Source organism: Anomaloglossus baeobatrachus, chromosome 5 (assembly GCF_048569485.1).
Source record: "Anomaloglossus baeobatrachus isolate aAnoBae1 chromosome 5, aAnoBae1.hap1, whole genome shotgun sequence".
Lineage (NCBI taxonomy): Eukaryota > Metazoa > Chordata > Amphibia > Anura > Aromobatidae > Anomaloglossus > Anomaloglossus baeobatrachus.
The window spans coordinates 265,193,142-265,215,687 of NC_134357.1; the positions used below are offsets into that span (position 1 = coordinate 265,193,142).

Consider the following 22,546-nt stretch of genomic DNA (forward strand, 5'->3'; position numbering starts at 1 on the left):
GCATCGGATATGGCCGACCTAATCCAATGAGCTAGGGTCGGTTTAGAAGCCGAGAGACCCTTGCGCTGACCTGTGGTCAGCACAAAAAGAGAGGTGCACCGCCTAAGAGCAGCGGTGCGTGACACATAGATCCGGAGCGCCCGCACCAAATCTAAAGTATGCAATGCTTTCTCAAAGCGATGCACAGGGGCCGGACAAAGGGGAGGCAATGAAATGTCCTGGTTAAGGTGGAAAGGAGACACCACCTTAGGGAGAAAGTCCGGAGTCGGACGGAGAACCACCTTGTCTTGGTAAAAAACCAAAAAGGGTGACTGCGAAGAGAGCGCAGCCAAATCAGAGACTCTCCTGAGAGAAGTTATGGCCACCAGAAAGACCACTTTCTGTGAAAGTCGAAACAAAGAAACCTCCCTAAGAGGCTCAAAGGGGGGTTTCTGTAAGGCCGTGAGGACCAGATTAAGGTCCCAGGGATCCAGAGGCCGCCGATAAGGCGGAATGATGTGAGATGCGCCCTGCATGAAGGTGCGCACATGGGCCAGTCGGGCGATACGCCGCTGGAACAACACTGACAGAGCCGAGACCTGTCCCTTGAGGGAATTGAGGGATAGTCCTAGCTGCAGACCGGACTGTAGAAAGGACAGGATGGTCGGCAAGGAAAACGGCCAAGGAGCATGGCCGGAAGAGCGACACCAGGACAGGAAAATTCTCCAAGTCCTGTGGTAAATCCTGGCCGAGGAAGACTTCCGAGCCTGAGTCATAGTGGAGATGACCTCGGAAGGAATGCCTGAAGCCGTCAGGATCCAGGACTCAAGAGCCACGCCGTCAATCTGAGAGCCGCAGAATTCTGGAGGAAAAATGGACCTTGTGAGAGAAGGTCTGGGCGGTCCGGGAGATGCCACGGCACCTCTACGGACAGACGGAGCAGGTCTGGGTACCAAGCTCGCCTGGGCCAGTCTGGAGCAATGATTATGACCCGACGGCCCTCCATTCTGATCTTGCGCAGGACTCTGGGCAAGAGAGCTAGAGGGGGAAACACGTAGGCCAGACGGAACTGGGACCAATCCTGAACCAGCGCGTCCGCTGCCAAGGCCTGAGGATCGTGGGAGCGAGCCATGTAAACCGGGACCTTGTTGTTGTGCCGGGATGCCATTAGATCCACTTCCGGAGTGCCCCACTTGCGGCAGATTGACCGGAACACTGCCGGATGCAGGGCCCACTCGCCGCTGTCCACGGTTTGACGGCTGAGATAATCTGCCTCCCAGTTTTCTACGCCTGGGATGTGGACTGCGGATATGGTGGACGTGGAGTCTTCCGTCCACTGAAGGATACGTTGAACTTCCAACATTGCTAGGCGGCTGCGAGTCCCGCCCTGGTGATTGATGTAGGCAACTGCTGTCGCGTTGTCTGACTGGACTCGAATGTGCTTGCCCGCCAACAGGTGGTGAAAGGCTACGAGAGCTAGGAGCACAGCTCTGATTTCCAGCACATTGATCGAGAGGGCTGATTCGGACGGAGTCCAAGTGCCCTGTGCTCGGTGGTGGAGAAACACTACTCCCCAGCCGGATAGACTGGCATCCGTGGTGAGAATCACCCAGGACGGGGCCAGAAAGGAACGTCCCTGGGACAGAGAGAGGGGCCGAAGCCACCACTGAAGAGAGCTCCTGGTCTGTGGCGACAGAGCCACTAGCCTGTGCAAGGAAGAGGTCCGCTTGTCCCAACAGCGAAGAATGTCCAGCTGCAGAGGACGCAGATGGAACTGGGCAAAGGGAACCGCTTCCATTGACGCCACCATCTGACCCAGCACCTGCATGAGGTGCCTGATGGAATGACGGCGGGGCTTCAACAGAGAGCGCACCGCCAGATGAAGGGACTGCTGTTTGACTAAGGGCAGCTTCACAAGTGCCGGCAGAGTCTCGAATTGCATCCCTAGGTACGTAAGTTTCTGGGTCGGGGTCAGAGTGGACTTGGGCAGATTGACAAGCCACCCGAATTGAACAAGCGTGGCGAGAGTGAGCGAGACACTCCGCTGACAGTCTGCACTGGATGAAGCCTTGACTAGAAGGTCGTCCAGGTAAGGAATCACTGCCAACCCCTGGAGGTGCAGAACCGCAACCACTGCTGCCATGACCTTGGTGAATACACGAGGGGCCGTGGCTAACCCGAAGGGGAGAGCCACGAATTGGAAATGTTCCTCTCCGATTGCAAAACGTAGCCAACGCTGGTGTGAAACTGCAATTGGCACATGCAGATAGGCATCTCTGATGTCGATGGATGCTAGAAAATCTCCTTGGGTCATTGAGGCAATGACCGATCGCAGAGATTCCATGCGAAAGTGCCGCACCTGAACATGCTTGTTGAGAAGCTTGAGATCCAGGATGGGCCGGAAGGAACCGTCCTTCTTGGGGACTAGGAAGAGGTTTGAGTAGAAACCTCTGAACCGTTCCCGGGCGGGAACCGGTACAATTACTCCGTTGGCCTGCAAGGATGCCACGGCCTGAGAGAAGGCGGCGGCTTTGGAGCAGGGGGGAGTGGACAGAAAAAATCTGTTTGGCGGGCTGGAAGAAAATTCTATCCTGTAGCCGTGGGAGATGATATCCCGCACCCACTGATCGGAGACGTGTTGAAACCACACGTCGCCAAAGTGGGAGAGCCTGCCACCGACCAAGGACGTTGCTGGCGCAGCCAGATAGTCAAGAGGAGGCTGCCTTAGTGGCAGCGGCTCCTCCGTTCTTCTGAGGACGCGGCTTCGTGCGCCAGCTGGGATTTCGATCCTTGGCTGAGTTAGTGGACGAGGCTGAGGGCTTAGAGGATGACCAGTTAGAGGAACGAAAGGAACGAAACCTCGACTGGTTCCTGCCCTGGACAGGTTTCCTGGTTTTAGTTTGTGGCAAGGAAGTACTCTTCCCGCCAGTAGCTTCCTTAATAATTTCATCCAGTTGTTCACCGAACAGCCGGGACCCAGCAAAGTGGAGCCCAGCAAGGTACTTCTTGGAAGAAGCGTCTGCTTTCCACTCTCGAAGCCACAAGATCCTGCGGATCGCGAGGGAATTAGCGGAAGCCACCGCCGTGCGGTGAGAAGCCTCCAGAATGGCAGACATGGCATAGGATGAAAAAGCCGAAGCCTGGGAAGTTAAGGCAACCATTTCGGGCATAGAGTCCCTGGTGAGGGAATGCATCTCCGCCAGAGAAGCAGAGACGGCCTTAAGAGCCCACACTGCTGCAAAAGACGGGGAGAACGAGGCCCCTGCCGCTTCATATACAGATTTGGCCAGAAGGTCAACCTGGCGGTCAGTGGGATCCTTAAGTGAGGTGCCATCGGCCACAGATACAACTGTCCGGGCTGAGATTCTAGACACCGGAGGATCTACCTTTGGTGAATGAGCCCACTCCTTGACCACCTCTGGTGGAAAGGGAAAACGGTCATCAGAACTACGCTTTGGGAAGCGTTTGTCAGGACAGGCCCTGGGCTTGGTCACAGTGGCCTGAAAACTGGAGTGGTTAAAAAACATACTCCTTGCTCTCTTAGGTGAGGTAAACTGGTGTTTTTCTACCAGAGAGGCTTGTTCTTCTGACACTGGTGGATTGAGGTCCAGTACGGAATTAATGGACGCAATCAAGTCCCTAACATCCACATCACCTTCAGTTAGATCAATGGGGTACATAGAGGTAGCGTCCGAGCCCACAGTAAAGGCATCCTCCTCGCCCTGCGATTCAGCTCGTGAATCAGAGCCGTGGGACGAGGAAGGAGAAGAGTCCCTGCGTCTCCGTTTAGGAGGACGGGGTCTGGGAACAGATGAAAAATCCTCTGTGCGCTCCGCAGAGCGAGTCGGAGCAGCAGAGGCGCCCTGAGAAGGGGGCTGATGCATGGTCAGCAGAGTCCGGGACAGCTGTCCCATGGAGTCGGCAAAGGACTGGGAGATAGCTTTAGAAAACGATGCTACCCAAGCCGGGGGTTCAGCCACCGGGGCTGGAGCAGCCGGAGGGACCCCTGGGGAGACTCCAGGCTGAGGCACCACCATGTTAGAGCAGGCATCACAATGTGGATTTGTGCTCGGTTCAGGCAGTATGAGCTTACATGCAGTGCATATAGAGTAAAGCCTTGCAGCCTTGCTCCTAGTGAGAGACATGCTGCTGAGGTGGAGGTTCTGCAGTAAAAAACACACTCCTTCAGAATGACCCCCAGAGAGTGTACAAGAAAGTCCACAACAAGAGGTTGTGGCTTACCAGACCGTTTTGTGTGCCCTCCGGATTCCACAGCTTGGACCTCCAGACAGATGCTGACCCCCAGCAGCCAGCGCCGATCAGTGTGTGAACGCTGATAAAATGGCGCCGGAGTGAGGGGGGGGCGGGGTTTAGTCCAAGAGCGGGAACCGGAGGGCCAAGGAGAAATATAGGGGAGGGAAACATCTCCTCAGAGAGGAGTGTCCTCCCATGAACTGAACGGCCGGTGGGCGGCGCCGCACTGTCCCCCTGCATGACTGACATGCAGGGGCAGTGAAAACGAAACTAGGCCGCAGCCGAAGCCGGGGCCTAAATTTTTCCATGCGGCCGACGAGCAGGCACCCTCGGCGCGGTTCTCAGGAGAAAACCAGAGAACCGGCCGGAAATCACAGCAAAGTGAAATAACACACTCTCCCCACAATAAATGTACAAGGGACCCCTCAATAACGTCTCAATACTTAGCTTATGAGACGCAGGGCCAGGTCCCTGAGGGGTGAGCGCTCCGTCCGGCAGGGTCCTGAAAGGGCTGCGGATGGAGACCGGTCTCCTGCAAAGCAGTGAGAACCGTGATGGCTCCCACTTCAAGCCAGAGCCCGAGGGATGGTGAAGGAGCGCGGCATGTAAGGCTCCAGCCTTGTAAAATCAACCTTAACAGCACCGCCGACACAGTGGGGTGAGAAGGGACATGCCGGGAGTCCAGCTTGGACCCGCTTTTCTTCCAACTCTTTGAAATCAAAAATCAGATGAGAATGCATGTGTGTGTGACCTCCTGAACACAAAGCATTGAACTGGCTAGATTTGGTCATCCAGGGGGTGTATATGCTCGGAGGGAGGAGCTACACTTTTTAGTGTAGTACTTTGTGTGTCCTCCGGAGGCAGAAGCTATACACGCTATGGTCTGGGTCTCCCATAAGGAACGATGAAGAAAATGCAAGCTCAAGACGCAAAAATAAGTCATCACTGAGCCGGAGATCCCAAAAAAATAGAATGTTACAGGTCTCGTAAAATGGGGACAAAAGCACATTTTGCTTTGTTTTAGTTTTTACAAATGTCTGAATTTTTTTTCATCACTTAGATAAAAGTAAACTCTACATGTTTGATATCAACGAGCTCGTACTGACCTGGGGAATCATAATGCCAGGTCAGTTTTACCATATAGTCAACATGGGAAATAAAAAAAAACACAAAAAACTATCGTGCAATTGCACTTTTTTATTTGCAATTTCACATCACTTAGAATTTTTTTTCCTGTTTTCCATTATTTTGAACTTGGCCTACAGAAAAACAAGCCCTCATATGGCAGTATTGACAGAGAAATAGAGAGGTTATGCTCCTGGAAGAAGAAGAGGATAAAACGAAAATGGAAATTTCCGGGGGGAATTTAAGGAGTTACGATACCTACCAAATTCATTAAATCCTCATGTTCTAGTCTTTACGCTATTCTGTATTTAGAGGGTGTTACTTACAAGTGCTAATATCTGTAGGAAATTCCTCATCCATGGACTGTTGATCACACTGGATACACATTTCTTCTTCTTCTTCTTCTTCTCTCTCTATAATTTCAACTTTAAGATCAATTATATCTTCATCCTGATCCAAGATGTAGAAAAAGTAAAACACTTTATAGAGAAGTAAAAAATATTTTTTAAAAGAACCAAAGCAACATCAGAATGATAAACATTCAAGCAGCTCCTCTACAGATTATATATATATATATATATATATATATATATATATATACACACACACACACACACACACACGCACACGCGCGCACACACGCACACACGCACACACCAGACCAAATGTTTGGACACAACTTCTCAGTCAAAGAGTTTTCTTTATTTTCATGACTCTAAAAATTGTAGATTCTCATTGAAGGTATCAAAACTATGAATTAACACATGTGGAATGAAATACTTGACAATAAAGTGTGAAACAACTGAAAAGGTGTCTTATATTCTAGGTTCTTCAAAGTAGCCACCTTTTGCTTTGATTACTGCTTTGCACACTCTTGGCATTCTCTTGATGAGCTTTAAGAGGTAGTCACCGGAAATGGTTTTCACTTCACAGGTGTGCCCTGTCAGGTTTAATAAGTGGGATTTCTTGCCTTATAAATGGGGTTGTGTTGTGCAGAAGTCTGGTGGATACACAGCTGATAGTCCTACTGAGTAGACTGTTAGAATTTGTATTATGGCAAGAAAAAAGCAGCTAAGTAAAGAAAAACAAGTAGCCATCATTACATTAAGAAATGAAGGTCAGTCAGGCCGAAAAATTTGGAAAACTTTGAAAGTGTCCCCAAGTGCTTTGGCGAAAATCATCAAACGCTACAAAGAAACTGGCTCACATGAGGGCCGCCCCAGGAAAGGAAGACCAAGAGTCACCTCTGCTGCGGAGGATAGGTTTATCAGAGTCACCAGCCTCAGAAATCGCAGGTTAACAGCAGCTCAGATTAGAGACCAGGTCAATGCCACACAGAGTTCTAGCAGCAGACACATCTCTAGAACAACTGTTAAGAGGAGGCTTTGTGCAGCAGGCCTTCATGGTAAAATAGCTGCTAGGAAACCACTGCTAAGGACAGGCAACAAGCAGAAGAGACTTGTTTGGGCTAAAAAACACAAGGAATGGATGTTAGATCAGTGGAAATCTGTGCTTTGGTCTGATGAGTCCAAATTTGAGATCTTTGGATCCAACCACCGTGTCTTTGTGCGACACAGAAAAGGTGATCGGATTGACTCTACATGTCTGGTTCTCACCGTGAAGCATGGAGGAGGAGGTGTGATGGTGTGGGGGTGCTTTGCTGGAGACACTGTTGGGGATTTATTCAAAATTGAAGGCATACTGAACCAGCATGGCTACCACAGCAACTTGCAGCGGCATGCTATTCCATCCGGTTTGCGTTTAGTTGGACCATCATTTATTTTTCAACAGGACAATGACCCCAAACACACCTCCAGGCTGTGTAAGGGCTATTTATAAGAAGGAGAGTGATGGGGTGCTACGCCAGATGACCTGGCCTCCACAGAAACCAGACCTGAACCCAATTGAGATGGTTTGGGGTGAGCTGGACCGCAGAGTGAAGGCAAAAAAGCCAACAAGTGCTAAGCATCTCTGGGAACTCCTTCAAGACTGTTGGAAGACCATTTCCGGTGACTCCCTCTTGAAGCTCATCAAGAGAATGCCAAGAGTGTGCAAAGCAGTAATCAAAGCAAAAGGTGGCTACTTTGAAGAACCTAGAATATAAGTCATATTTTCAGTTGTTTCACACTTTTTTGTTAAGTATTTCATTCCACATGTGTTAATTCATAGTTTTGATGCCTTCAATGTGAATCTACAATTTTCAGAGTCATGAAAATAAGAAAAACTCTTGGAATGAGACGGTGTGTCCAAACATTTGGTCTGTACTGTGTAAAATATATATATATTATATACATACACACTGTATATATATATATATATATATATATATATATATATATATATATATATATATATATATATATATATATATATATATACACAGTTAGGTCCAGAAATATTTGGACAGTGACACAATTTTCGCGAGTTGGGCTCTGCATGCCACCACATTGGATTTGAAATGAAACCTCTACAACAGAATTCAAGTGCAGATTGTAACGTTTAATTTGAAGGTTTGAACAAAAATATCTCATAGAAATTGTAGGAATTCTACACATTTCTTTACAAACACTCCACATTTTAGGAGGTCAAAAGTAATTGGACAAATAAACCAAACCCAAACAAAATATTTTTATTTTCAATATTTTGTTGCGAATCCTTTGGAGGCAATCACTGCCTTAAGTCTGGAACCCATGGACATCACCAAACGCTGGGTTTCCTCCTTCTTAATGCTTTGCCAGGCCTTTACAGCCACAGCCTTCAGGTCTTGCTTGTTTGTGGGTCTTTAAGTCTTAAGTCTGGATTTGAGCAAGTGAAATGCATGCTCAATTGGGTTAAGATCTGGTGATTGACTTGGCCATTGCAGAATGTTCCACTTTTTTGCACTCATGAACTCTTTGGTAGCTTTGGCTGTATGCTTGGGGTCATTGTCCATCTGTACTATGAAGCGCCGTCCGATCAACTTTGCGGCATTTGGCTGAATCTGGGCTGAAAGTATATCCCGGTACACTTCAGAATTCATCCGGCTACTCTTGTCTGCTGTTATGTCATCAATAAACACAAGTGACCCAGTGCCATTGAAAGCCATGCATGCCCATGCCATCACGTTGCCTCCACCATGTTTTACAGAGGATGTGGTGTGCCTTGGATCATGTGCCGTTCCCTTTCTTCTCCAAACTTTTTTCTTCCCATCATTCTGGTACAGGTTGATCTTTGTCTCATCTGTCCATAGAATACTTTTCCAGAACTGAGCTGGCTTCATGAGGTGTTTTTCAGCAAATTTAACTCTGGCCTGTCTATTTTTGGAATTGATGAATGGTTTGCATCTAGATGTGAACCCTTTGTATTTACTTTCATGGAGTCTTCTCTTTACTGTTGACTTAGAGACAGATACACCTACTTCACTGAGAGTGTTCTGGACTTCAGTTGATGTTGTGAACGGGTTCTTCTTCACCAAAGAAAGTATGCGGCGATCATCCACCACTGTTGTCATCCGTGGACGCCCAGGCCTTTTTGAGTTCCCAAGCTCACCAGTCAATTCCTTTTTTCTCAGAATGTACCCGACTGTTGATTTTGCTAATCCAAGCATGTCTGCTATCTCTCTGATGGATTTTTTCTTTTTTTTCAGCCTCAGGATGTTCTGCTTCACCTCAATTGAGAGTTCCTTAGACCGCATGTTGTCTGGTCACAGCAACAGCTTCCAAATGCAAAACCCCACACCTGTAATCAACCCCAGACCTTTTAACTACTTCATTGATTACAGGTTAACGAGGGAGACGCCTTCAGAGTTAATTGCAGCCCTTAGAGTCCCTTGTCCAATTACTTTTGGTCCCTTGAAAAAGAGGAGGCTATGCATTACAGAGCTATGATTCCTAAACCCTTTCTCCGATTTGGATGTGAAAACTCTCATATTGCAGCTGGGAGTGTGCACTTTCAGCCCATATTATATATAATTGTATTTCTGAACATGTTTTTGTAAACAGCTAAAATAACAAAACTTGTGTCACTGTCCAAATATTTCCGGACCTAACTATGTATATATATATATATATATATATATATATATATATATATATATATATATATATATATATATATATATATATATATTTTTTTTTTATGATAACTCTCCTGCATCTACCTGAAGGTCTTGTGGGACAACGGGATTTTCTTCTGCACGACTCTGGAAATACAGACCGCTGGGATATACATCAGGTAAATGAATTTTATTGGATACATCTGCAGAATATATAAAGTGACTGGATAAATCCTTTACATGTGTGATCATATAATGGAAGTATTTGGATGACCCTTTACAATCAATGAAATTCTCCTCTTACCAGATGATATAGCACATTGGTTCAATATATCATCCTTATACATATCTTCATGCCCTGCCAAAAACTCCCACTCATCCATAGAAAAACTGACAGCAATATCTTGACACCTTAAAGGAACCTGAAAACAACATAATAGTCATCACTCAGAAATATTATCCTTTAGCGTTACTGTGTAACGTCCCAGCACGCCAAGCAGTGCTCACCTCTTCAGTCAGCAGTGCAGTTATCCTGTAGGTAAGTTCTAGGATCTTCTGATTTCTTTCATATATTTGTGAACAAGATTGTGGTTTAGTGACTGGGCACAAGCTCTGGCTCCATTCTCCTGACATAAGGCTCAAACATTCACCAGGTATCTTCTTCACCACTCTGAAATCCTATCAATGGAGAGACTGTAATCACCATCATCACACATAATCCCAAAATCTAAGACTCTATTGATCAGATTTAGTGGCTCTCCATATGCTGCAGGTGCAAGCTGTGTTACACAGCTAACACCAACATTGTAACTGCTTTCCTTCAACTCCTTAACCCCTTAACGACCGCGGGCCGTAAAATTACGTCCTAGCGGTCATAACGTTACTGCCCGCGGTCTCCTGGCAGCAGCATGCGGTGATCGGCGCACATCTCAGCTGATTTTCACAGCTGAGATGTGTGCCTGCTAGGCACGAGCAGAATCGTTATCTGCTCGTGCCGTTTAACCCCTGTAATGGCGCTGTCAATATGTGACAGCGCCACTATAAACGCGATCGCGGTAAAGTTTTATTTACCGCCCAATACCGGAAGTCACGTGACATGATCACGGGACTTCCGATGGTTGTCATGGTAGCACAGGGTCATGTGATGACTCCTGTGCTAGACATGAACTACTTTCACTTTCGCTTTCCATGGAGGCCAGGGAAGCAGAAAGTGCATGTATCTGCTGTTTACAGCTGTCAAGCTGTGATCAGCAGATAGTGCAGAGCGATCGGATTGCTGATCGCAATAGCCCCCTAGGGGGACTAGTAAAATAAAAAAAAAAAAAAGTAAAAAAAAAAGTTTTAAAAAATAAAAAAAAACCAAAAAAACATAAAAGTTCAAATCACCCCTCTTTTGCCCCATTGAAAATTAAAGGGTTAAAAAAATAAAAAATATACACACATTTGGTATCGCCGCGTTCAGAAACGCCCGATCTATCAAAATATAAAATCAATTAATCTGATCAGTAAACGGCGTAGCGGCAAAAAAATTCCAAACGCCAAAATGACGTTTTTTTGTCGCCACAACTTTTGCGCAAAATGCAAAAGAGGCGATCAAAACGTAGCATGTGCGCAAAAATGATACCGTTAAAACTGTCAGCTCGAGTCGCAAAAAATAAGCAGTCACTGAGCCATAGATCCCGAAAAATGAGAACGCTACAGGTCACGGAATATGGCGTAAAACGTGCGCCACTTTTTTCAGACAAACTTCCGAATTTTTTTTAACCCCTTATATAAAAGTAAACCTATACATGTTTGGTGTCTACGAACTCGCACTGACCTGAGGCATCACACCCACACATCGGTTTTACCATACAGTGAACACAGTGAATAAAATATCTCAAAAACAATAGTGCTATCGCACTTTTTTTGCAATTTTTCTGCATTTGGAATTTTTTTGCCATTTTCCAGTACACTATATGGTTTCATTGAAAAGTACAGCTCGTTCTGCAAAAAATGAGCCCTCACATGACCATATTGACTGAAAAATAAAAAAGTTACGTCTGTTAGAAAAAGAATGGCGAAAAAAAAAAACGGAAAGCGAAAAATCGGCCGGTCGTGAAGGGGTTAAATGCCTAGTCAATAACAACCACAGCATCCAAGCAGTTAAGAGTGTGAGTATCACTAATAGACTAATACAGAATTATTTTCAGTGTATTGTATAAGAAATCAAACAATTGCAAATTAAGTTTCATAGTGGTACAAGAGGTTCTCCGAAAGGAGTGGGGAGGTTAAAGCAGGCTAATCACACTGCTGTGAAACCTGTCTTTCTAAACCTTGTGTAGCTGCAGTGACTTGAGGATAACCTATGCCACGTACATTTTTGTATTGCACCGCTGGAGTGCTAGTTTAAATCTAAGTCCCCTGACCCCTGTCTTATACTCACTTTCCGGAGGCTTCACCTTCTATCGCTGCCGCTCCAGTCAATCTCCGGTGATTGTGACCTGCCAGCTTCTCCAGCATGTCCGAGATCACAAATCAATATTAATCTATGAGAGCCTCATTCTGGCTCTCATAGACTTGCACTGATAGCTTGTGACGTAACTTTTGACCAGTCATAAGTTACAAGTAGAAGATGGCGCCGCTGGACCGGAGTGCTGCCGGTAAAAGGTGAAGCCGTCTCCAGTCAAGACCCCGAAACAGCTGTCTGTGGATGGATACCATGTTTGGCATAGGTGGTCTCCTTGACTGGAGACTGCCCTTCCTGTGGTTGTTCCTTCCCGGTGAAAGACCTGGCTAGTTTCCTGCCAGGGTTGAGAAACATGTGATGGTGTCTCCGCAGGCTTTCTTGTTTTGAATATTATCCCAGTGGGCATTGCTCTAGAATCACTGCGTTGAGAAACACGTGATGGTGTCTCCGCGGTGTTGGATGTTGATCTCCCTAAGGTCAACCATCCTTGCTTATGTAGTCTTCTACTAAGCAATGCTCCCACTAGCCAGTTTCCTACTCCACACTGATGAGTGGCAAATACAACGAAACAGCTGTCTGTGGATGGATACCATGTTTTGGCATAGGTGGTCTCCTTGACTGGAGACTGCCCTTCCCGTGGTTGTTCCTTCCCGGTGAAAGACCTGGCTAGTTTCCTGCCAGGGTTGAGAAACATGTGATGGTGTCTCCGCAGGCCTTCTTGTTTTAGAAGATGAGTATATGACAGGGTGCAGGAGGCTTACATTTAAAGCACCACTCCAAAACTGAAAAAGAAATAAAAAATGCTGGAGTGGTGTTTTAAAGTTTAAAAAACCTCCCCTTTTTCCTTTGGTGCATGAAAAATATAAATAAAGACATTGGCAAGAGCACAAACATTTAAGGGTTTGAAATATTACAATATCACCCTATTTATCCTGCAGGGCACAGGCTGTAAAGATTGATCCACAATACCTTTCTTTTGGCCACCTTGCCCTATGATATATTATAGAAAACACATGGCCTCACAATATCACAACAGAAATTATTTGGTATTTAATGTTTTTTGTAAAGTAGTGAGCCATCCATACCATACAATCACACTCCCCTGCAGAATAAAGGGAGGGCTGTATGAACAATAGCCGGAATACAATGGCAGGGTCAATTTATTTTTCTATTCCACTTCACAACTTTTTCCAAAAAGGATATTAACTCAAATATAAACATTTCTGCAGACTAGGAAACTGAAGCCATTTTTAAGTGTTTTATTTTTTTTATTTTACTTATAAAAATGTTGACATTTTACAGACTTGTCACATTCACCTCTGATTTGTGCATTTGTGGCCAGTAATGCATTTTAGGGGACAATCTTTTATCAGTATAGTTGTTTATGCAAATACAGGAATGAGGTGGAAGCAAAAAGGAGAGATGAGGCCCGTTTCACACGTTCGGCATTTCGCCTGATTGCCGGATCCGGCACACTCCAGTACAGTGTATACAGTACAATGGCCTTGCGGCAAGCTCCGGTCACATGCTGTCATGTGACGGAGCATGTGACCGGAGCTTTTCGCGCTGCCATTGTACAGTATTACACTGTACTGGAGTGTGCCAGATTTGGCAATCAGGCGAAATGCCGAACGTGTGAAACGGGCCTAAAAGTTGTTTCTTTGCTTTAGGCCTTTCATTCAAATTCACGCCTGGATCTGGCAGGACTGCACTAAAAGTTACAGTAAGGCTAAATGCCCACGTTGCTGTTTTGTGTGCTTTTTTACTGCACACGAAAAAGCATGTTTTGGCAGGAAAAAAGGCACATTTTTATTGCATTTGCATGTTTTTTTTCACTTGCATTTTTTTGGTGCTTTTTTTAGTCGTGGTAATCGCGAGGGTTCAGGCGCTGTATTTCCGCGATCGCCACCGGGTCTCCGGTTAATGTTACAGCCGGGACCTGGCTTTTACTGCTTGGAGCGGTGCCTCCTGGCAATTTAACCCCTGAATGCTGCGATCAGTGCGATCGCAGGAGGCAGTGAGAAGAATTGCTTACCTCTCCCTGGCGATCAGGTCTCTTGAATGCAATCACCATGACAATCCCAGGTTACAACGCTACGGATCGCCTCACACACCAGGCTGTGTGCACGGTGTTAGAGGCAAAGTGTTGTGCTCTAGTCAACTATAGTGATCAAGCATTGCAGGGGATTATAAAAACGCAGAAAAAAAAAATGCAGAAACAATTCACATGCTGCTTCTTTTTTCAGCAACAAAATCTTCAAGGAAAAAAATAAGCAGCATGTGCACAGAAAATCACGAGTCTCATAAACTTTTCTGGGATGATTATTCCTTGCTTTTATTGATTAAAATAAGCAAGAAAAAATGCAAAAGAAACACCACGTGTGCACATAGCCTAACTAAGGCAATGCAGCCAAAGATCCTGTGACAACTCCCAGACCCTCACCTCTCTGGTAAGCAGGTAGATGATGATCAAGGAAAGGTTTAGTATCCTTTCTGCCATCGGCTCTTGGCACACTTTCATTTTCGGAGGGTCAATCAAGAAGGCCTCTGTCTTGTAAAAGATACTTTGATGAAAATTCTCCTGGGAAGAGTCTGAACTATAACAACCTAAGAAGAAAGAGAGAGGAAAAACATTATAGAGAGAACTCCAAAGAGCACAATGGTTCACCAAAAATTCACCAACAATATAATGAAATTTGTGGTGTAGATGCCATCATAGCATTTATAAGGGCCTTACAAATCTGTGAGACTACTGTGGTAGGACAAGATAGCGCTAAATGTTATAAAAAGGACATCTCGGTATTAAATATACACAAAAAGCATGAGGATTACATTACCCTGTCAAATATCATATGGGAACGTCTTTCAGTGCACAATGGCGATAGAGAGATAATGGAAAAATTCACGGCTAGGCCCATCACAGCATTGCAGCCATCCAACTGTTCCGTTTCTGAAATTTTCCTCAGTATCTAGTAATTTCTGTTATGTTTCCACACCCTCCATGCACTCAGTAGCACTTTGTATCTGTACATATACAGATAGTGGATCATGATGGCTTGAATACCCTTATTATAATAATGGCTGGACCTCACACACAATCCCATTTTAGCTTATATCCCCCTAATTCCTTATAGATTCTAATATTACATTATAAGATTACATCAGCCGACATGTGCTTGGAAAGATGTGGCTCAGCATGTGAGCCATGGCACTGCATTACTGCAAAAGAGAGATATTTAGTTTATGTATTGGCCAATGCAAGTAAGCCCGGAAACCAACGGCAAGGTATATCTCTGTAATCCGGGAACCTAACTTAAATGCCACTATCTAGGTTAAAAACATCCGTATCTGGGCAAAATGCCACTATTAGGATTACAAACCTCCATGTATGGGCAGCTAGGCTCCTGCTACAATGATTATGAACACAGCCAGGTCTTAGGGCGGAGTGCTCAGTCAGAAAAAGACTCACTAGAAATATCAAAAAACTGACCCGCACATCCAACAAATGTGAACAGGTGCTAACTGGAAAAACATAGTAACTATAACTGCATACAGTTGCATTCTCAAAAAGCCAAAAATGTACAAGGGAAAATATGGCACTGCATTACTGCAAAAGAGAGATATCTACTTTATGTATTGGCCAATGCATGTAAGCCCGGAAACCAACGGCAAGGTATATCTCTGTAATCCGGGAACCTAATGTAAATGCCACTATCTAGGTTAAAAACATCCGTATCTGGGCAAAATGACACTATTTGGACTACAAATCTAGTGAGTCTTTTTCTGACTGAGCACTCCGCCCTAAGACCTGGCTGTGTTCATAATCATTGTAGCAGGAGCCTAGCTGCCCATACATGGAGGTTTGTAATCCAAATAGTGGCATTTTGCTCAGATACGGATGTTTTTAACCTAGATAGTGGCATTTAAGTTAGGTTCCCGGATTAGAGATATACCTTGCCGTTGGTTTCCGGGCTTACATGCATTGGCCAATACATAACCTAAATATCTCTCTTTTGCAGTAATGCAGTGCCATATTTTCCCTTGTACATTTTTGGCTTTTTCAGTGTGAAGCTGCATGCGTTTATAGTTATTATGTTTTTTCAGTTAGCACCTATTCACATTTGTTGGATGTGCGGGTCAGTTTTTTGATATTTCAGCGTGTGAGCCCGCATCAAAGGCAGGGACACGACCTTTGATGTAAATATACATCATATGTCATGAAGGGGCTAAATGCCACTGTCAGAGATTGACAGCGGCATTTAACAGATTAACAGCCACTGAAATCCGCTATCATCTGCCAGGAAAGATAAGAGCTCGGCATGCAAGCCTGCATCAATGTCAGGGACATGACATATGATGGAAACGTACACTATATGTCGTGAAGGGGTAAATGTTCAACTCTCTTAGCCAAAACAGCAAGCTCTCATAATAACAAACAAGATCTCGCAGTGTGACTCCAAATGCTGTCATGACGTTTGTGGCAAAATTACAACTATACTGGAATCTCACAAACCGGACATTTAGTTGCAACTCTTGCTGGAGAGGTGGATCTTTTATATACTGGTATATTAATCTGAGATGCATTTAATCATGCATATTTAATAAACTTTTTTTTAATGAATGGTGATTTTTTAATAAAAAAAGACAGCCACTTTCTGTTGATTCCAGTAAGGTAGGACCCTGCTTCACCAACCAGGTGCTCTGGAGAAAAATATATTCGTAGGTAGGAGAGAACTCCGGCACTCTTAATTACCCCAGTAAGAGACTCAAACGTATATAATGATCAAATTGATTATTTATTCAGAGGCAAAAAAAGTCCATAAAAAAACGTTTCGACCTAATTCGGTCTTCTTCTGAAAGGACTTATCTACATATAAGATACAAACAGGAAAGCAAGACGTAAATTATCATATACAGTACGAATATTATATAATGAAACGAAATACCCTTACAACCATTTAGTGAAGGAGAATAGTGAAGGTGATATAAAAGTGAGAAGGATTCTTTTTTTATATTCAAAGAAATCCTTATAACTACTTATGTGATGATGGACAGCATGACCTTGCTGTGAGTGAAAATGAAAATCAAGGGGGATAAGTGACTGAATGGACTAATTTGTATGATTACCCTATGTACAGTAGGAGATGCAGGATAGAGCTATGATCCTCCTGTGTAAGATCCTCCTATATGGATCCACTGTATCAAGATAGACCTGATATTAAAGAAAAAAATCCATGTCTATACAGAGAATATTTTATAATGAAAGGGCTTTGATTCTTCATGAACCTTTTATTAAAGCTTATTCACTAAGTAATAAACATCATGTCACTGTTATAGGTAAATTACCTGTTATGTTGAAGAAAATCTGAGGGTTTTTTAATTATTTTAAATATTTCTTACGGACGTCTAAATGACCTCAAAGGGAAAGGACTTCACCAAATCATTACTTCAATCAGCTCTTCTATTACAAAGAAGGGAAATTTTATTATAGGAATGACCGAAGACTGTTGTCAAACTAACATTATGACCTACCGCAATGGTATCGTTATAGATATGGAGATCAAATGTATATAATATCATTCAGAGATATATATTCGGAATGCCGTCCTATAATTAACTAATACTGGATACCTACAAAGGAACAAATGTACTGTACATGATAATTTACGTCTTGCTTTCCTGTTTGTATCTTATATGTAGATAAGTCCTTTCAGAAGAAGACCGAATTAGGTCGAAACGTTTTTTTATGGACTTTTTTTGCCTCTGAATAAATAATCAATTTGATCATTATATACGTTTGAGTCTCTTACTGGGGTAATTAAGAGTGCCGGAGTTCTCTCCTACCTACTTTCTGTTGATTGACTTTCTTGAAGGAGAAACAGACTCCACAATTACTGAATATGTGTATAATTCATTACTAGATGATGGAAGGGGAGACATACCTTAGGTGACCCTCCAAATTATTCCTCTTACCTTGTGATATGAGGGTCTGATGGTCCTCCATCACAACGTCTTTATAGAGATCCTTGTGTTCTTCTATGTATTCCCACTCCTCCATGGAGAAATAGACTGCGACATCCTGACATCTTACAGAAACCTATAAAACACAATAATACAGTTATAATGCGGACACACATTACCCCTGCCCACATAATGTCATGCTAGTGCTCACCTCTCCCGTCACCAATTCAATTATGTTGCTGGCGATATCTACTATCTTCTTTTTGTTTCTACATTGCATCATTGAATTAGCGGAAGACTCCATGATGGGACTCTTGCTCCTACTCCTTTCTCCTAACACACAAGGATGGCTAGTAGAGACAAACTCCTCAGATGTCTTCTTCACAACTGTGTAATCCTGTGTATGAAACACTAATATGACTGCATATCTACCCAGGACTACAAAGTCTAATTGCTCTAGTTTTTTGGGAGAGGGAATCTGACAGTAGATCAACCCTCCCAAACCGAATCCATATGGGCCTGCAAGTTTTTAAATGTAAATCCATCAGCACCTTTATGTCTTCTATCGGTAGCCGCAATCTCAAGAATTGTATTTCATATGCAAATTAGGTGTTAGGTGCTCTCGCATGACTAAAGCACTTGAAGCGTAACCCTCGTTTTAATTTATATTTCATATATGAATAGTACACATGAAAATAAGCCACTTTGTAATGTATCTTATGGGACAAAAATGCTTCCTTCTCTGTCAGAATTGATCAGTCATTATCAAAATTCTCAATTCTGGAGGTGAAATCTGTATTCAGTGAAGAATTTCCCATTACTGAGATTGGAGGTGGCAGCTGTTACTGATGAGATTCTATGACGACGGAAGGAGGGAGGAGCTAAAGGCAGAGGGTGGAGCTAGAGGCAGAGGGAGGAGCTAGAGTGAGTGATTCTATCTAAATAGAATCTCATCAATAACAACTGCCAACTTGATACTGACCGATCAATTTTGGCAAAGATGGAAACAAATTTGTCTGATAACATATATTACAGAGTTACTTATTTTTCTGTGTACTATATATTTATGAAATAAAAATTAAAGAGACGGTAATCTTTAACCCCTTCACGACCGGCCGATTTTTCGCTTTCTGTTTTTTTTTTTCGCCATTCTTTTTCTGAGAGACGTAACTTTTTTATTTTTCAGTCACTATGGTCATGTGAGGGCTCATTTTTTGAGGAACGAGCTGTACTTTTAAATGAAACCATCAGTTTTACCATATAGTGTACTGGAAAACGGCAAAAAATTCCAAATGGAGAAAAATTGCAAAAAAAGTGAGATAGCACTATGGTTTTTGAGATATTTTATTCAGTGTTCACTATATGGTAAAACTGATGTGTGGGTGTGATGCCTCAGGTCAGTGCGAGTTCATAGACACCAAACATGTATAGGTTTACTTTTATATAAGGGGTTAAAAAAAAATCGGAAGTTTGTCCGAAAAAAGTGGCGCACGTTTTACGCCATATTCCGTGACCTGTAGCGTTCTCATTTTTCGGAATCTATGGCTCAGTGACGGCTTATTTTTTGTGTCTCGAGCTGACATTTTCAACGATACAATTTTTGCGCAGATGCTACATTTTGATCGCCTCTTTTGCATTTTGCACAAAAGTTGTGGCGACAAAAAAACGTCGTTTTGGCGTTTGGAATTTTTTTGCCGCTACGCCATATACTGATCAGATTAATTGATTTTATATTTTGATAGATCGGGCGTTTCTGAACGCGGCGATACCAAATGTGTGTATATTTTTAATTTTTTTAACCCTTTAATTTTCAATGGGGCGAATGGGGGGTGATTTGAACTTTTAGGGGTTTTTTTAAAATTTTTTAAAACTTTTTTTTTTACTTTTTTTTTTATTTTACTAGTCCCCCTAGAGGGCTATTGCGATCAGCAATCCGATCGCTCTGCAGTAGCTGCTGATCACAGCTACAAGGCTGTAAATAGCAGATACGCTCTCTTTCTCTTTTGCTGTGAATCTGGCACAGCGAAAGTGAAAGCAAGTCAGGTGTACTACAGGAGTCATCACATGACCCTGTGCTACCATGACAACTATCGGAAGTCACGTGATCGCGTCACGTGACTTCCGGTATCGGGCGGTAAGTAAAACTTTACCGCGATCGCGCTTATAATGGCGCTGTCATATATTGACAGCGCCATATAAGGGGTTAAACGGCACGAGCAGATAACGATTCTGCTCGTGCCTAGCAGGCACACATCTCAGCTGTGAAAATCAGCTGAGATCTGTGCCGATCGCGGCATGCTGCCGCCGGCAGACCGCGGGCAGTAACGTTATGACCGCAAGGACGTAATTTTACGGCCTGCGGTCGTTAAGGGGTTAAAGAGCCTCTGTCTCACAGAATTATTTCCCTGCCCTCCAGCTTCATTGATAGCTTACTGTCTGACTTCCTTGCCTGTCACCTTACATCACACAAGCAGTGAGCCATCAATGAAGCTAAAGGGGTTCGTACTAGGCAAAGAAACCACCTTAAAGGCAAAGACTGGGTGTGACATAGCAATTAAAGGGGTTATCCAGGACTATGGATTTTTTAACTATGGACCTAAAAAAAGTTGCTAACTACCTACCAGTTCTAACCAGCACTTGCTCAGAGGGGACACCAACCGCTCCTGCTGGCGATTCAGCTGCTCCATGTCAGTTGCTTGCTCTTCCACGCTGCTCTGTTGGTGCCATGCTGATTTGCATCCCTATGCCAGCAGAGGTTGGTAACGGGCACAACAGGCACATAGTTTGCAATTACCTGTCAGTTCTTATGTTCATAGTAAAAATAATAAATTAATAAAAAGTTCCAGATAACCCCTTTAACGCTTCATTTGCATATGAATAAAAAAAAGCTAATTTCTCCACAATACAGCAACATATACACCATGTACCAAATTATTATGCAAATTGGATTTAAGTGTCATAGCAACTCATTTTTATTTTTTTTTTCAATGAAACTCATTGATGGTTTTGTGTCTCAGGCTATGTGTCCACGGTAGAATGTACCTGCGGATTTTTCTGCATGAAAATCCGCGACTTTCGCGGCAAATCCGCACCTTATTTTTGCCGTGGATTTACCGCGAATTTGCCGCGGATTTTTTTTTTTTCCTCCATTCTATACCCAAAATCCGCAACAAAATCCGCAACAATAATTGACATGCTGCAGATTTTTCCGGATCAAAATCCGCGGCAAATCCGCCGCGGAAAAATCCGCAGCATGGACACAGCATTTCCAAAATGCCATTGAAATGGCTTGGAAGTGCCGCTGCTGCAGATTTTCGGAAAATCCGCGGTAAATCCGCGGCAAAATCCGCAGCGTGGGCACATAGCCTCAGGGTTCTTTGGATCACTGAAATCAATCTCAGATACCTGTGATAATTAGTTGCCAGGTGAGCCCAATAAAAGGAAAGAAGGGAATTTTGTTACTTACCGTAAATTCCTTTTCTTCTAGCTCTTATTGGGAGACCCAGACGATTGGGTGTATAGCACTGCCTCCGGAGGCCACACAAAGCAATTACACTAAAAAGTGTAAGGCCCCTCCCCTTCTGGCTATACACCCCCAGTGGGATCACTGGCTCACCAGTTTTAGTGCAAAAGCAAGAAGGAGGAAAGCCAATAACTGGTTTAAACAAATTCTCTCCGAGTAACATCGGAGAACTGAAAACCGTTCAACATGAACAACATGTGTACCCGCAAACAAACCAAAAATCCCGAAGGACAACAGGGCGGGTGCTGGGTCTCCCAATAAGAGCTAGAAGAAAAGGAATTTACGGTAAGTAACAAAATTCCCTTCTTCTTCGGCGCTCTATTGGGAGACCCAGACGATTGGGACGTCCAAAAGCTGTCCCTGGGTGGGTAAAGAAATACCTCATGTTAGAGCTGCAAGACAGCCCTCCCCTACGGGGAGGCAACTGCCGCCTGCAGGACTCTTCTACCTAGGCTGGCGTCCGCCGAAGCATAGGTATGCACCTGATAATGTTTGGTGAAAGTGTGCAGACTCGACCAGGTAGCTGCCTGGCACACCTGTTGAGCCGTAGCCTGGTGTCGTAATGCCCAGGATGCACCCACGGCTCTGGTAGAATGGGCCTTCAGCCCTGATGGAACCGGAAGCCCAGCAGCACGGTAGGCTTCAAGAATTGGTTCTTTGATCCATCGAGCCAGGGTGGCCTTAGAAGCCTGCGACCCTTTGCGCTTACCAGCGCCTTGTCCCTGAACGGCACTCCCGCTCCAAATCCAGCAGGTTCTCTGGGTCTGTGGATGGAGCCCGGCCCCAGGGCTTGGGGGCCGGCAAGATCCCACTTCCACAGAGCCCTCCAGGGGATGTGGAAGGAAAACAGCATGTGGGCTCCAGCCCCTGTACCAGCAATAGGTACCTCAACCTTACAAGCACCACCGCGGGTGAGAAGGGAGCATGCTGGGGGCCCCATATGGGCCCTCTTTTCTTCCATCCGATATAGCCAGCAGCTACTGCTGACTACAAACAGTGGAGCTATGCGTGGATGTCTGACCTCCTTCGCACAAAGCAGAAAACTGGTGAGCCAGTGATCCCACTGGGGGTGTATAGCCAGAAGGGGAGGGGCCTTACACTTTTTAGTGTAATTGCTTTGTGTGGCCTCCGGAGGCAGTGCTATACACCCAATCGTCTGGGTCTCCCAATAGAGCGCCGAAGAAACTGGATGTTCCACGATATTAAGCAGGCTATAGTTTGC

The 22,546-nt window shown here is 44.4% G+C and overlaps 1 protein-coding gene across 3 annotated transcripts in view; it reads right to left on the bottom strand.

Moving 5' to 3' along the window:
* LOC142311209 (uncharacterized) overlaps positions 1–22,546 on the bottom strand; it is a 62,378-nt gene that overhangs the window by 11,976 nt on the left and 27,856 nt on the right. For 2 of the 3 annotated variants that reach the window (XM_075349406.1, XM_075349407.1), the window contains exons 3-9: positions 18,013–18,198; positions 17,814–17,937; positions 14,284–14,447; positions 9,899–10,069; positions 9,696–9,813; positions 9,497–9,594; positions 5,685–5,808 (exon numbers count right to left, since the gene is read on the bottom strand). In XM_075349406.1, coding sequence (XP_075205521.1) covers positions 5,685–5,808; positions 9,497–9,594; positions 9,696–9,813; positions 9,899–10,069; positions 14,284–14,447; positions 17,814–17,937; positions 18,013–18,198 — 985 coding nt within the window. The remainder of the gene's footprint in view (positions 1–5,684; positions 5,809–9,496; positions 9,595–9,695; positions 9,814–9,898; positions 10,070–14,283; positions 14,448–17,813; positions 17,938–18,012; positions 18,199–22,546) is intronic. The other variant, XM_075349408.1, reaches the window with a different exon arrangement.